General features: G+C 45.2%; 1 protein-coding gene across 2 annotated transcripts in view; it reads left to right on the top strand.

The window, feature by feature from the left end:
• Positions 1–16,325, top strand: part of LOC138467648 (lysophosphatidylserine lipase ABHD12-like) — a 981,794-nt gene that overhangs the window by 887,812 nt on the left and 77,657 nt on the right. For both annotated transcript variants that reach the window (XM_069607824.1, XM_069607823.1), the window contains exon 11: positions 11,828–11,906. In XM_069607824.1, coding sequence (XP_069463925.1) covers positions 11,828–11,906 — 79 coding nt within the window. The remainder of the gene's footprint in view (positions 1–11,827; positions 11,907–16,325) is intronic.

Consider the following 16,325-nt stretch of genomic DNA (forward strand, 5'->3'; position numbering starts at 1 on the left):
CTGTTTCTTAGGGCTCTCTGAGGCCCTCTGGCTCTGTGGTAGCCTTGCTTTCTCTGTTTGTTTTTTATCCTGCTCCTGTAACCCTTGTGGCTTTCTCAGCCTTGGATATCAAAGTTTCTCAATGTCTTAGGGCTCTCTGAAGCCCTCTGGTTGCTCACTTTCCCTCTGCTTGAGTGTATCAGGCTCCCGTAACCTTGTCTGCTTTCCCAGCCTCAACAGTCTTAGTTTCTCTGGGCTCTCCAAAGCCCAATGGCTCTCTGATGGGCTTGCTTTCTCTCTGCTCAGGTTTATCAGGGTCCCGTAAACTCGTCAGCTTCCCCAGCCTCGATTATCAATGTTCATGTCTCTGTTCTCTCCTTGCGAGCGTTTGCTTCCCTTCTGTTGCTCGTCTCAGCAGCAAATGCACTTCTTGTGTGGAGCTTGGGGATCCAGGCTCCCCTCTGCAGTCTGGTCTTGGCGTTGGCTACTTGGCCCCATGCCCACCACAGCTTCCTTGTGGTCACGCCACCAGATGAGACGGTTGCTTTCCCGTCTGTCTCTTTCCTGACCTTGGCTTCTAGAGATTTGCTCCCTCTCCACGCTAGCGCTGGCTCTGCAGTCTAGCATGGCACCGCCCCTCCAGGATGTCTTCTCGTCAGAGGATTGCCTTTGCATAGGATTCTCTCTCCTCCCTGCGTAGGAGTTTCTCTCCGATTCAAAGTTCCTCTTGTTTTTATATATACACCATCGCAAACAAAAAGGGTGTGTCCTTCTTCTTTGAAGGTGGAGTTCAGGCGAGAGCCATCATTGCCTGAAGCTGAAGAGATTGAAGAAATGTCAGTATTGGGTGGCTTTAAAACAGAAGTAACAACAGACATTCCAATTCTCACGTAGGCAGATAACGTGCACTGGATTGGGAGTTCCTTATTGGAACGGGAGCCCTTATCCCAGAGAGGGCAGTCAACCCCGGTGAGGTCCCATTTGCCCAGACCCCTACAGAGGGTCTTGCTGAGCCGGCATACCTCCCTAGCCTCAGAGGTGGCTCCCCTATGGGGAGAAGGGACGAATTAATCAGATTCATCACAACGCGTATGTATTCTATACACCATGCAATGTAGTTTCATGATCATATCCCAATATCGCAGCACAATAAGGCCAATTGGAATTTTCTTTGCTCTGTAAATCTCACCTAAATGCCCAATAGCTTGTGCACCAATATTGCATTTAAATCGTAAAATACCTTGATTCACTTGTTCCATCTTGGCTGCTTACTGTGAAAGAAGATCATTCCATTTACATGCAGAGCTAAATGAGATAACCTAAACTGTCAAAACAATCACGTGGCTCACCTTCTCTTCAGGTAGATTTGTAATTCCAAAGCCATTCCCTAAGTGCATATTTAAATCACACTGGGTATCCTTATCTAAACCAACACATAGCTACTTGCCATGGTGCTTGGAAAGAAATGCTACCCATTTGTACCCAGAAACATTTATTTTTATTTTTTTAGCCACTCTTTTACCTCTGCTTTGCCACACTACCATTTTACAGAATTTTGCAAAATGCTCTCATTTTGATGCTTCTAAGAATGTGCCATGCAACTCAGCGACCATTATTTTCCTTCTATGTGCTAGAGACTTATAATTGGCCCTTGCAATACAAGTTCTTTCTGCCTCGAGTAGTGCCATATTTTTTGTGAATTCAGAATACAACCATGATTTCTTTTCTGATTCCACTTTCACATTTTAGCTCCACCATATCCATCTCTTTCCCACAAGTCAGGACTTTTTTTTTTCATCAGATCTTTCATTAGGCACGGTCTAATTTCTTCCCTACAAAGTGGATGTTATCCAATCCAAAATGGTGGTTGTTTCTCAAGGTTACTGGCATCGCAATCTCAGGTAGTTGAATGTTTACAATATCATCCAATTGATAAACTGAGAAACAGGACCTTGTTGTGACTTTGTACCCGATTAATATGTTCAAGTGATTCTATTAGACCTCAGTCCGTAACCAGAAACAGAAAATAATAAAGCCAAAGTAATTCCCGCTCTGACTTATGGAGTGAAATTTTAAGATACGAAAATTTGTTTGTTTGCAGGATAAAATTTGGCATAGTGTGCTGGATTTACCTCAGGGAGTTCCAATTTCTGTAATCAGGGCAGAGCTGGCACCTTTGTAGCTAAATTTGATGGTTGAGTGGAAATCGCCCTCCACCTACGCCAAGATCCCTTTACCAGTAACAAATTCTCTGTATGTGAAGTTAGATGGGATTGCAGCTCAGGGTGTATGCCCGACTATGGATATGGTACTGTTCATCTATATTAGAAAGGATTCAAGTGATTAAAGAGGATCTTGTTATTAACCTTAGAGCCTTTGCGATGAAACCTATTAAGAAGGCTTGGTCCTCTACTATAGATAAGAGAAACAAATATTCTCTCAGTTAAGATCAGATCAGAGGAGTTGAATAACAGCGATCACTCCAATTACAAAGTGTACTGAGGTGGTACTGAGCTAAGAATATTAATCTGTTTGACACAGGGTAATATTTGTGCTCTGAATCTGTTCTATTTGATCTTTGACATGAAGGATAGTTAAAAAGAATGGAGAGTAACTTGAAATAATTCCCTTTTAACATGATGATGAGGGATATATTTATTTTTTACACATACTAAAAAAAAGATGTCATGCACTATAGGAAATCTGGATGAACCTACAATTAGTGGGTATAAGTATCTATATGATGTTTACATAATTCGTATTATTGATGTTTTTCTCTGTTATTGCTTTCTGTTCTTTTTGTAAAGGTTTAAATAAACCATATACAATAATAAAAATAAATAATTAACTGTAAGCTCTATCAGTGTTGAACATACAGTAGGGATATTGGGGAGCGCCCTCTCATTTTTACTGACCTATAGCCATATTCTATTAATGACCTCATCAACAAACCCATATTGCACGTGGTCTTATCTTTACAGCTGATAGGATTAATGTTGTTCACCATGTCTTCCACACTATCCAAAGGAAGAATATTCGCTTCACTGAATCCCATATGAAAGTCCCAACTGATAATTACTACATTTCTTTCCCTTATAATTTTGTTATCAATATTCTGTAGGACGCCAAACAGCCTTCTTAATCTGGCTGCTTCCATTTACTTGCCCAATATTTCTTTATTATAAACATTTGCCAATACACATTTGAACTTTTGAACTCTATTTGTAAATAATCCAACCCTTCAGCATACGTGTAAATGCACTGTGATAAAAATATCAAGACCGCCTGAAGGTCAACCCTTTTGTTTTGTTTTTATCTCTGAACCCCAGTAAGAAGCAAATACTTAAAGATCAATCTCGTTGTAGGTATTTGGAAGTTTGCTAATATAATTCTCGTGTACTCTGGGCCACACCCAAATGCTTCCAGAACTCTCTGCAAATACCCGCAGTCTAGACTATCGAAAACTCTACGCGTGTCCAATATCGCTATGGAGACTTTGTGGCATTCTTCTTCCCAGATCTGTTATGTCTATTGCTCTCCTTATATTATCCTGGGTGTGTCTCCCAGAAATGAAACTGGCTTGATCTTCATGAATTATCCCAGGCAGGATAGCTGTTAATCGTCCGGCGAGGACCTTAGGGTATATTTTTGCATCACTGTTTAATCACGAGATGAGGCGATAATTGGTGCAATCTGTTGGGTCTTTCCCTGTCTTAAGGATTAGTACAGTGGTGGATTTCCAAATATCGTCTGTGACTATTCCCTGCTTTCTAATCACGTTAAAGAGGTGTGTTAAAGGGTTGAGTAGTTGTGATCTGAAGGTTTTATCAAACCTATTCCCGAAACCATCCAGTTTGGGTGTTTATTTCCGGGTAGGGATGATATTCCTGTGCCGTAATAGGTTTCTCTACATTTTCTATTCCTTCGCTAGATATCTGGGGAAGCTGTAGTCCCTTCACATAGCTTGTCTGGAGATCCGAGTCTATTCCTTCACGTGTAAGTAAGCCTGTATGAAAGGATTCCATGATCCTCAGTTTATCTCCCTCCCCAGTATGTAGCATGCCCTCTTCATCCCTAAATTGGGCAACATAGTTCCGGGTTTTTTGTTTTCGTAGCTTAGCTGCCAGTAGGCGTTAAGCCTTGCCCCCTTGAGTGTAATATGTTTGCTTGGTGTTTATAAGGGTTTGAGTGGAGCAAACCGCCTCACTCGCTTCTAGTTGTGCTCTAATCCGTCTTAATGCTCGTAATGTTTTCTGTGATTGTTTCTTGTGTAGTGGTTCCGCGATTTTGAGCTCCCCTTCTAGTTTTGTCTGCAGTGCCTCTCTCTCTCTTTCTCTCTCTCTCTCTCTCTCTCTCTCTCTCTCTCTCTCTCTCTCTGAAGTATGCTGCAGCTTGGGATATACATTTGCCACGAACCACTGCCTTCCCTGCATCCCAGACCACCCGCCAATCTGTTTCCCCAGTGTTGTTTTCTTTAAAGTAGTTGGAGATTTCTTTCTTCATATGGGCTATGACGGAGATATCCCGCCGGATCATCTTGTTGAGTCTCCAGGTTCTCTGGGTTTTGGGTTGCCCTTTGGTTATTTCCATTTGCAATGTTACCGGGGCATGGTCTGTAAGGTTTCTATTACCCCCAAGTCCTGGAATAGCCCTCCGAAAGCCTGTCCATTTATTTCGTCTGTGGGTTTGGGAGGGAGTGTTTTGTCCAGTATAGGATCCATCATGCAGTTAAAATCGCCTCCAATAACCACTTGCCTCTCACACCGGCTACCTATTCTCTGGAGTTACACTTTCAGGAAAAGGTCTTGCCTTTCTTTTGGACCATATACTGTAACCAAAGCGTAGGTTTGATTTCCAAGTGTACCTTTGAGGACTAAGTATCTACCTTCTGGGCCTCCATAAAGAAACTGCTTTCTGAATGTAATTTTGGCCCCTATCATAATTGCCATCTCTTTTGGTTTCGTACCACTGAAGGCAAAATACTGTTTGGGGAAGGCCCTATGTGTCATCCTGCCTTCGTCCTTGCAGAGGAAATGTGTCTCCTGTAGAAACACAATGGATGCTTGGCGTTCTAAGAGCCTCCTCAATATCGAGCAGCGTTTTGTTGGTGAGTTCAGGCCCTGGCCATTTAGTGAGACTAACTGTATTTCGGTCATTTCAAAAAGGTCCCTGTGCCCCTTTGCCCAATCCCTTGCTTTGTCCCCTGATGTGTTGAAGAATCCACTTTAAAAGCTGTGTCATGCCGTTGTCCCACACAGATTTAAAAAAATAACAAAACTTCATCCCCAACTCCTCACCTACCTCCCTCCCACTTTCCCCTGATTCCCTCCCCCACCCCCAGCACTTTCCCAGTCGGACCCTCGGTTCTTACGGATTACCCCAGATACTAATGCAGGGCATTGGTCCTTATACAATGTTAATGTTAAAGGATCTTTGTACCGCACACTATCACCACTGGAGTGGTCCACTGGCGCTCTGGCGGATCTGAAAAGGAAAGGGGGTGAGGGGTGAGTTAGTGGGAAAGAGCAGGATAAGTGCAAGAGAGCAGTGATGTGCTCTTGGCAGCTTCAGTTCGGTTAACACTGCTGAGCTTGCGGGTGCTTTCTGGTCAGTAGCTGTCGTGTGCTGTTGTGCGAAGCTATGTGTGGTTTGTTTTGTTGTTGCGGTGTAGTGAAGTTTGTGCGGTTTGTTGTGCTTTAGGGTTGTGGTTGTGTTTGGTTAGAGTTTGAGAGGTTATGCAGAGGGGTGAAATTGTTGGTGGGTTGGTTATTGGCCTCACTATCTAGAAGTGATATGTGGTAAATTTCCACGTTCTTTCTAGATGTGGCGCGTGAATATCTCTGCATTTTTATCTAGATCCGGCACTGGCTAATATTCACAATCCTGTCTATATATGACACACTCCAATAGCCACAATAATATCCAAATGTTGCACTGGCCCACCTTCAGAATCCTGTATAGATGCGAAGCAAGCTAGCATTCCCATTCTAAATGTGGCATTGGTAATATTCCCAGTGCATTGTAGATGTGGCAATGGCTAACATTCACAATTCTGTCCAGATGTGGCACTGGCCGACATTCACAATCCTGTCTAGATGTGACGCAGGCTAATGTTCACAATTCTAAGTGTGGCACTTGCTAACATTCACAATTCCATCAAAGTGTAGCAGTTGCTAACATTCGCAATTCTATCTAAGTGTGGCACTTGCTAACATTCACAATCCTGTCCAGATGTGATGCAGGCTAATGTTCACAATTCTAAGTGTGGGACTTGCTAACATTCACAATTCCATCAAAGTGTAGCCGTTGCTAACATTCGCAATTCTATCTAAGTGTGGCACTTGCTAACATTCACAATCCTGTCCAGATGTGATGCAGGCTAATGTTCACAATTCTAACTGAATGTGATACTTGCTATCATTTACAATTCTGTCTTGGTCCGGCACAGGCTAATGTTCACAATTCTATGCAAGTGTGGCACTTGCTAACATTCACAATGCTATCTAAGTGTGGCATTTGCTAACATTCACAATTCTATCTCGAAGCGACACAGGCCAAAGTTCACAATGCTATCTAAATGTGGCACGTGATAATATTCACAGTTCTATCTAAGTGTGGCTCTTGCTAACATTTACAATCCTATCTAGATGCGACGTAGTCTAATGTTCTCATGTCTAACTAAATGTGGTACTTGCTATCATTCACAATTTTGGCTGGGTCTGGTGCAGGCTAATGTTCACCATTCTGTCTAAGTCTGGCACTTGCTAACATTCACAGTTTTAGGTGTGGCACTTGCTAACATTTGCAATCCTATCTAGATGTGACGCAGGCTAATGTTCTCAATTCTCACTAAATGTGGTACTTGCTATCACTCACAATTTTGTGTGGGTCCGGCGCAGGCTAATTCTATCTAAATGTGATAATTGCTAACATTCATAATCCTATCACGATGCGACGCAGGCTAATGTTCATCATTTTATCTAGTTGTTAAGCAGGTTAGTGTCCTGGTCTGCTATGGTCTGAGGGCAGGTAGAGTGGCAGGGCTTCTGGAGTAGAGTGATTGCTCTCCTCCCCACCCAGGCCACACCTACCTTGCCTGTACCTGTGTTCTTGCAAGTAACAGCGCCTCAATGCCCCTGGGCTGCTTGCGCTCTATATAAATATAAATAAATAAATGGTTGCTGCTGGGTGACGGCTGGCCGCTGGCTTTCCCTGCCGACACAATCTGGAGCCGCCTCTGCGGGAGCCGCCCTTTGCCTTGGGGCACCCAGCCGCAGGGGCTACACGGGCAGAGGGCTGCACCGGGAAGGTCAGTTATGACCAGGTGGACGTACCAATCAGGGGAGGTGGGCGGGTTGGGGGGTATGAGGGGGAGGTCGGGACTGGGAGAAAGCCAGACACAAAGGATTACACCCCAGGGACTGCACACTCTACGTGCAGGCCAGCACAGAAAAACTGGGTCAAAAGCTAGAAAAACACAAGAGAAACCCATCACAATAGCACAAGTTGGTAAAACAAAGCGATTGAAAAAACACTTAAATCCCTCCACTAGATTACTGGAAACAGGCCAAAAACGCATTACAATCAATGTACAACTACTCACTGTGCACAAACTAGCCTCAAAGGCTGCTTCGCAAGTGGTTTCTCTATCAGATCCTTTGAGATTGCAGTCCTGAAGGTAAGGGGGAAATGGCTGCTGGGAGCAAGACAGAGGCACACCTGACTATTACAGCCAATTGCAAGAGGGGAGGGTGGGACTGGGAGAAAGCCAGACACAAACAAAGGACTACATCCCAGGGACTGCACACTCTACATGCAGGCCAGCACAGACAAACAGGGCCAGAAGCTACAAAAAACAAGAGAAACCCATCACAATAGCACAAGTTGGTCAGAAAAAGATTGAAAAAACACTCAAAACCCTCCACTAGAGTACTGGAAACAGGCCAGAAATGGATTACAATGAATGTACAACTACTCACTGAGTATCAGCCAGCCCCTAAGACTGCTTTCCAAGAGGTTTCCCTACCAGATCCTTCGGAATTGCAGTCCAGAAGGCCAGGGGAATCCCTCTGCCAGGGTAAACTACACCCCAATTCGGACTCCAAGATTTCCTTCTGGTTCCCTTCTCTCCTCCTGAGCCATTAGACCCAGCGATCCGCCCTTCTTGACGGTCTCTTTATAGTCTTGTTTGTTTGCATTTCTTTTCCTCTTGGTGCCTTGTTGTAGTAGTTTTCTTGTACTGCCAAGGTAGTTGTTATTCACTATCAGTGTCCATCCTTGGGGCGTGCAACTCCCAATTTGTTTGGGTGTCTCTGTTGCTCCTCCTTCGTCTGTTTCCGGACCATTCCCAAGGTCTACCAGCCTCACTCGGGGTCGAGGAATTGTTTGTCTGCATTTGATTTCCTTATTCCGTCCCCAGGTTCATTGCGGACAATCTCTCCTCGCATGTCGTGAGCCGTTGTTGTCTTTCCTCCCACGTGAAGAGGAGGCCAAATGGGAACGTCCATTTATAGGGAATGTTCTTGCCTGCTAACACTCTAGTCACCGGGTTCATTGTACTTCTCTTCCGTAGGGTAGCGAGCGCTCGAACCAGGTATTGCTGAATTTGAAGCCTGTTGATGGTCATTCCTGAGTGTGCCCTAGCTGCTCGGAGTATGGCCTCCTTCATTGTGTATGATGATAGGGCAACTAGGACATCTCTTGGCCTTGATCCGGGGTCTTGTCTTTTGGGTCCCACTCTATTGAACCGCTCTATTCCCACTTCCTCCTGTGACATCTCCGTTAGGAGGCTTCCAAAGCATTGTTGCATGGTTTCTTTCAGGTCCGCATCTGGCGTGCTTTCGCTCAGTCCTTTTACCTGTATGTTTGACATGTGTGAGCGATTTCCCAAGTCTGCAATTCAAGGATGTGCGTGGCTCTCGCTATTCTGCCTTACTTCTTCTGCCGTTTCCGAGAAGCCTCTTTCTGTTGTATCCACTCTGGAGCCCAGGTCATTGATTTCTTTCCTTACTTCTTATCAGGAATTCTGGAGATCATCCTTCATCTTGGAAAACTGTATTTGGAAGGAGCTTACCACTCTGTCCTCCAGTCCCTTGAGGCACTCCTGTAGGTCTTCCTTATTCAGCGCTGTGGCAGATGGTTCAGCCTCTTTAAATCCACTTTGGGGTGTGTTCCCTGAACTCTCAGTTGGATTGACTTCTGATCTCTGCCACCAGCACCTCTCCCAATTGTCCTCCCTGTGGGTTCACTGAGCCTTTGCTTTTGGCTGCAGCGGTCTTTCCTCTGGTTCATGACATCAGTGAACTACTCTTGATATTGTCCTCAGCTGCCCTCCTCTTGTTGTTGGTGTGAAGCACTATGGTATTGGAGGGTTTAATCCCTATTCTCTTCCTGAGTGCTCTCCATTCCAGGGGGCTCTGCTGGGTATCTGGGTGGTTAGTGAAGAGAATTGGGGGAGGATCCCTGTCCTTCGTTTGCTCTAGTTTCTTGTAAAGTTCCTGATTCTCTATGCTTCTCCCAGAACTCTCCTTGTGTTTTTGCCAGTCTATGCAGTGGTAAATCCCCTTCTCCTTTCCCTTAGCAGGTTATGATCCCTCATGAAGTGTGTCTCTGTGACATGGGATCTGCTTAGTGCCACTGTTGACGATGGTACAGTTGGCTGCGAAACCTTGGCATCTAGTTCCTGGTATCATGGTATTTTCCCCTGTGTCAGGGCCTTGCCTTCAGCTGCAGCACTGGATCCCCAGCCTACTGTTGTCTGCCTCATGTGCTGCATGTTGATTCCTGCTGCTATGCTCCCGCAGGTTCTAGCCTACTTCTCTGTGGGCTTGTATGCCACTATTGCCCTTTCTCTCCCTCCCCACATGATCAGAGGGGGGGGGGGTGTCTCAGGCAGGGTCATTGCAGCCAAGCAGGGTTCCCTCTTGGTGTCTAGGCGTAGTTTGTGTGCCCTTCGTTCCTGGCCCTGCTGCGTTGGATTATGTCTTATCTTTTTTTACGTTCCTGAGCTTCAAAGCTACAGGGACTTGTTCAGTGTTGCTGGGTGTGGTGGGGAAGGGAGGACCGTACACCGCCCTAATAACTGTGCGGTTCCTGGAGCCCCCACTGCTTATCCCCACTCACCACACTCTCCTTGTGGGGGGTGGAAGGGGCGCTTACTTCAAAGGAGCCCGCCTCTTTTCTGTTCCCCGCTGGTCGCTTGCATGAGCGGGGCCTTCCACAGATTACAGATGGCTCCTTCCCTCTCCGCTTCGCGCTCCGCTTTATGCGTGCTCAGCGCGTGGGTCTCTCTGCTCCTCCTCCACCCTGCGCTCCATGCCGGGGCCCGCTCTCCCTGCTCTGGTTTCCGCTGTGTGCTGGATTTAGGGAGGGACGATCTGCATTCAGGGAGGGACGATCCGCTTTCGCAACCCACAGGCTTGCTTTAGAAGTTGGAGGTGATATTGGGCTGTCGGGTGCCTTCAGCGTTTTCATATCGGTTGCACGATTCACCCTGATGATTAACGCTCCGGTTTCGTGGAGTATATCCTATGCGGCGCACGCAGGATCGCTTTCAAGATATGACAGCCCAGAGGCTTGCTATAGTAGGCCCTGGCGGAGGACTGAAAAGTACGTCCTTGAATGCCGGTGGCCATCTCAGAATTCAAATTGACTTCTAACATTAATCCATGCCTCATTCTTTTTAGTTTTTGCAAGACCAGCCATAGTCCAAGAAAGAAATGTGATCTTACTTCCTTTTTATAAACCGAACCCTCTATCTTAATTATTCACCAACAGACACATTATGGCCAGAATAGAGCTGGTCAGCCAAATTTCCTGCAACTTTAATTCTCACATGCCCTAATTTTAGATTGGTTTGGCTGACTGAGGATATTTTGGTTGCCTTGTGACTGCACTAATGTAGGGCTGCTAAAACTAGGTTGTGTCTTCAGTTGTGGGTTTGTGCTGACATGTCCTGGAAGTATGTTCTATCACCGGCTCAAGATCTGACCACTTTTTTAATTAATGTTCTCTTATAGATCATACTTTTCTCCTCTTGTGCAAAGATCTTCATTGTAGCATGCTTTCTTTTAAATACATTGTGCTGAAAAGTGGTCTGCTACCCATAACATTCTACCCATAAAGCAATCCTCTGTTTAATATTAATGAAAAATCACAAGTAGTGAATCAGGGAGTTACTGATACATTTGCTGCATTCTTCCTAATCTAAAATAAACCTCTCAGGGCCCCTCACTTCAAGTTAAAGAACACCACCGGAGCATGTGTGGCATCATGACAACCACGTACGCCCTTCTCTAGGATTGATCATTGTAAGCAGGATCACCAGAGCTGCTTGTGGGCCTCCAAAATGACAATTGTTGTAATGTGCAAGACTATTTTACATTACACACAGAAGAAGCAGCCCTCAGCAGCAAATGGTTCCGGAATTGCGGTTGCCCTATTAGGTGTAGTGTTGAACCATTTTCTGCTACATAACCATCTGAAAATGAAGTATTAAAAAATTGAAATTTTTAAAGGTGTAATTCATGATAAAAATGCTGTAGCAGAATTTCACTTACGACGTCGCTCAAAACCATCATGACTAGACACTTTTTTTCCTAATTGAATGAGCTACAGCTGTCTGTGTTTCTGATTGTCCCCACTTCATAGCCCGACACCAACTTTGTATTCAGCATGCATGTTTTGCAAGGCTACATGTGTAATATTACTAAGTGTGCAGCCTCTTGTTTTACATTTCCAGTTTGCCCTGTCCAATTTCCTCAATCACCAACACCTGTTTTGCTTGTTCTGGCTATTCTAATGAATTTGGAAATCTGGAAGTAAGCCTGTGTTCATCATTTCATTGCAGTGTGAACTACATTTCCTGTCCGCTTCTTATTCTTCATGCTGAAGATGATCCAGTTATACCATTTGAACTTGGGCGAAAGGTAAGTTAGTTGCCATGCTAGATGATTTTATCATCTGTATGTTTTAATATATTTCTATTTTTGTAACATGTAAACAACAAATGGCACACACTATTTTTCAAATATTCCACTGATTTATCTGGAGTAATGAGGATTACTGAAGGAAGCAAAAAGTAGAAAGATTTAAAAATGACTTGTGTACATTGATTTTCTTTTTGAGGTTCTAAGGAAACAAGTCTGCTGATAGCAGACCTAGATGAATGGAAACTGAGAAACATACCAATCTAAGATTCCTAGATTTGGTCAGGGTGTCCTGTATGCCTGGTAATTTGCAAAATTTAGAACTATATGTCGGCATAATACCTGCACTGGTGCACTTTACACATGAAATTAGGCTGTTGTGTGATTAGGGCAACAAGGTAAACCGATAGGCCCATTTCCGGAAATTAAGGGAGTAACGCAAGGTTGTGTAATGGCTCCTTATTAATAAATGAGCTTGCCAAATCAATATTAGCAACTCAGGCAGATGTCCCGTTAATTAACAATGAGCGCATTAATATCCTTTTGTTTGCAGACAACGCTGTTTTATCATCTACTACTCCGCAAGGCCTGAACAAAGTTGTCTCTGAATTTGTTTTCCAATGTAGTAAGATAAAATAAATCATAAATGCCTCTAAATCAAAATGATGGTCTGTTACAAAAAACTGCCCCCAATGGTATTGGAGCTGGATGGAGTAAACATTGAAAATTGTGACAAATCCAGGGTATTTGCCCCTTGTCCATAAGGGGCAACCACCCCCTTTGAGACTAGGGATGTGAGCCCTATGTGCAAGACCCTCCCTAGGGGCTTGGGGAAGCAGGATTTCAATGGGAGTGATTCCCCCTTAAGGGATGACTCCCAGCCTCTACCCATATCTCAGCCACATCCTGTGATCTGTGCGATATAGGAGCTAAAAAAGTTGTCAAAGTGATAAAGCCTTTTTTGGTCTAATGTTACTGTTGACCCCTACTCAGCTCTGGAGTCTTCTAACTAATAGGACTTTATCTGTCATAATATAGATCCCTATAAAGACCCTTCATCGTTTAACTGGAGGCGGGAGAAAGCATTTGACATAAAGTCAATCAGCTGGCGCAGAGCTGTGCAGCGCAGATGTCGCCATTACAGCACTGAACTAGTGCTGCTTGTAGGTGGGACCACAGAGCTGACGTGGTGGGCGAGCAGCCTGGAGACCTTTGCTGAGCTCTGCTGGAGAAAAATGATTTGCTTGCATCCTGAGGGACGCTGACAGACGTCAGAGGGCAATATATACCGGCTGACCCAAGAGAAGGCCACCACTGAGAGAATCCAGAGGGTGAGCACCAGAACTAGAGGCACCGGCAGACCCAGGAGGGTATCAGGTAATATTATCCCAACCAAAAATATCGGCATATATATGTTCCTCGGGAACGGCCATAGGTGATATTTTTAGTGGGGATAATTTTTGGGGTTATTGGGAGCGGGGGTGTCCCCCACTCCCTTTAAAATAATATGGGGGTTGCGGGGGGTGTCCCCTGCAGGTTCCATGCCTTAATAATGCTGCAGAAATATGGCGATATTTTTGTATGCCGATATTTTTGCGGGGATATTAACACATGGAACCATCAGGAAAAGGGCACGTCTGTGAGAAGTCCAAGAGAAAGATACTGGAAGCCAGTGGAAGAGCTACCGCCAGAGAACACCAGGAGATGTTCAGGCCCATGGGAGACTGCCTTTACTGGAGACACTGACCCTCCTGGGAGAGAGCACTGCTGAGTACCAGGTACATGGTTTGGACCTGAGATAGGGAGGTGGGCAGTAGAGCTCCACAGCAAACCAAAACCAATAACGTATCTGACAATATGCAACAGAGACGAGGTCTATGACTGTGGTAATCACCAAGTCCCAAGGAAAGACAGGAAAATCATCTTTAATGGTGAAGAAAGGCCAGAGTTGAACATAGACTGAGGTAATAGAGAGCCTGAAGATAAGCCTCCGAAGAGGCTGTATTGCTTGGAAAAGGGGACTGTCAAGTTATATCCCGAAGAGTTTGAAAGTGCGGACACACTTAGACATTCAACTTTGAGCAACTAACTTTGTTTTTCATTAGACTGACTGACTTTTTAATAAGAACTTTATTGCAAGAAGGCAAGCACCGAAGTTTGGTGAAGTAGGATTTTTGTTTCAAGTGCCGTTAGCCAGAAAGAGGGTGAACCCTAACCCCTGAAAACATTTGTTTCTTCACAACTGTAAATGGAAGAGGTGGTCAGACACAAGGCCATAAGCCGAACAGGCAATTACCTTATTTCTTCTCTATATAGTGGTAGGGCCAGGTAGTGCGATGTGGTTTTTAGACTGAGGACAACTTTTTATCTTGATAAGATCTTGACGAGCACTTTAAGTTTTTAGTTGTAGATGGGGAACACCATCATAGCCATAGGGCCAGATAGGATTTTCAATTAAGTTATTAAAACTCTATTGTTTGAATCATGTCCTGTAGTCTGAACCTTACTTCTGACCAGCCTTATATGGTGTTAGATATGGGATGTCGAAGACCCGACACAGTCAGAACTAGGCCAAACTGTCTATGTCAAGACCTATAGATAAGCTACCACACATCTGTCAGTGGGGCATTAAACCTACTGTAGGGACTATCCTGAAACACTGCCAATTAGGGCAGAGTAGGTAAATCCCAAAATCTGTAGTTTCTCCTCTTACGAGCGACCGCCCTAGTGGTTCCGAGGATGAGGGAGATTTTGAGGCCCGAGCTCAGAATTATTTTTTCTTCAGAGACAGATACTGATACCGAGACCCCTGTATTGGAAGGTGAAGGGCTAAATGTGGCATCACCTCCATCCCTGCAAACTCTCTAGGAAAAATTATAGAAAATCAAGCTCGGGACAACCAACACCATCAGGAGAGTCTTGACAGAATTGGGGCGGGCCCAAATAATCATACCCTCATGGCATATTACAGCCTTACAGAGAGGGGGAGGACTTAAATGCCTTCTTTATCAACTTTGAAAGGTGTAATGCCAAATTTCACTGGGATGGGGTGCTTAATACCTGTTATTTAGTCCCAATGTTGAGGAGAACTACAGCTGTCATATCAGACCATCAACTCCACTGGATACACCTTTTGAGGAAATTAAGGCAGCTCTCCTTGGGAAGGTTGGTGTCATGATTCCTGCCCCTCATGTCCCCAGCCCTCCAAGATGTCAGGCTGGAGCCAGGCCACGATCACCTACATGGCCCTCAAGGGCCTCTCCATCCCTCCAAAGACCCACTTGGAGTCAGACTTGGCGCTTGTGGCACCAGACTCACTCACTCCCATATGATAACATTGGGGATTGGACTTGTAGTGCATTGATGGGGACAAGATGGATGCCCCCACATATTTCGGTTCCCAGAACTGCATGTGCGGTCTAGTCTTTTGTGTGTGGCTCAGCCCAGAGACACCTGGGATACCCAGAGACTATTTAAGCCACACCCAGGCTGAGAAACATGCTTTGCGTTTTCTGCACCTGCAGCGTGACACTCACCGTGTTCGGATCGGTCTCCAGTAGGCCTGCATCTTTCTTCTGCGCTCAGCTCCTGCAAGAACAAGAACACCGTTAGAAACAGCCTTACCTTGCGGTGCTTCTGCCCATCATTCATCGCTCCTTCTGTTCTGCGGGCATCATCGGCGGTGTCATTCCCATCCCGGTACTCCGCTCCCTAAGGAAAAGGGAAAAGAACAGAAAAAAGGCATTAGTAAGCATTCTGCAAATCTTCGCTTATTTTTAAATACTGTACGAGCTTCAAACGCTTACCTGAATCCCAGCCGCTCTGGGGGAACTCTGTCTCCGGAACTTCTCATCCATCTGCAAGAGGGAAAAGACACTCCAGGTTAGCGTGGAAACATCTAGAGGCGCCGCAAGCCGCGCTTACCCACCGCATTTGTTCTTCATAACCGGCATCCACGCTGAAAACGTTGCGGCACCTAAAAGACACAGAAAAAGAACTCAGTTCAATGCAAATACGAAAGGGGTGCATCGCGCATCGCACTCACTCACCTTCAGCGCTACTCATCTCAGCAGCGCGCCGCCATCCCCGGACGCCGGCCATCATTTAAGGAAGGAAAGGAATGAAGTTAGAGAACTGTTCAAAAGACTCATTATACTTACCTGTCGGACTCTTGCCAATGAAGTAACTAGGCAGCAATGAGCCCGCATCAAACAACGCGCCCCTGCGCTGAACGCAGGACGGAGAGCACACTATCCAAAAAAACAAGGTGAGCTGTGGATCAAAGGGAAGGGTTGGACCTCGGGGAAGAAGGGGTTCAAGCACACAGAGACAATAGGGAGTTAAACTCTACCAATCCTGTGTTTAAGGCCCAGTCTCCAGTCGAATAGCCTCCAGGGAAGGGTTCGAGGTCGTAAGAGG

The sequence above is a fragment of the Ambystoma mexicanum genome, chromosome 4q, assembly GCF_040938575.1.
Source record: "Ambystoma mexicanum isolate Mex_15411 chromosome 4q, UKY_AmexF1_1, whole genome shotgun sequence".
Taxonomy (NCBI): Eukaryota; Metazoa; Chordata; class Amphibia; order Caudata; family Ambystomatidae; genus Ambystoma; species Ambystoma mexicanum.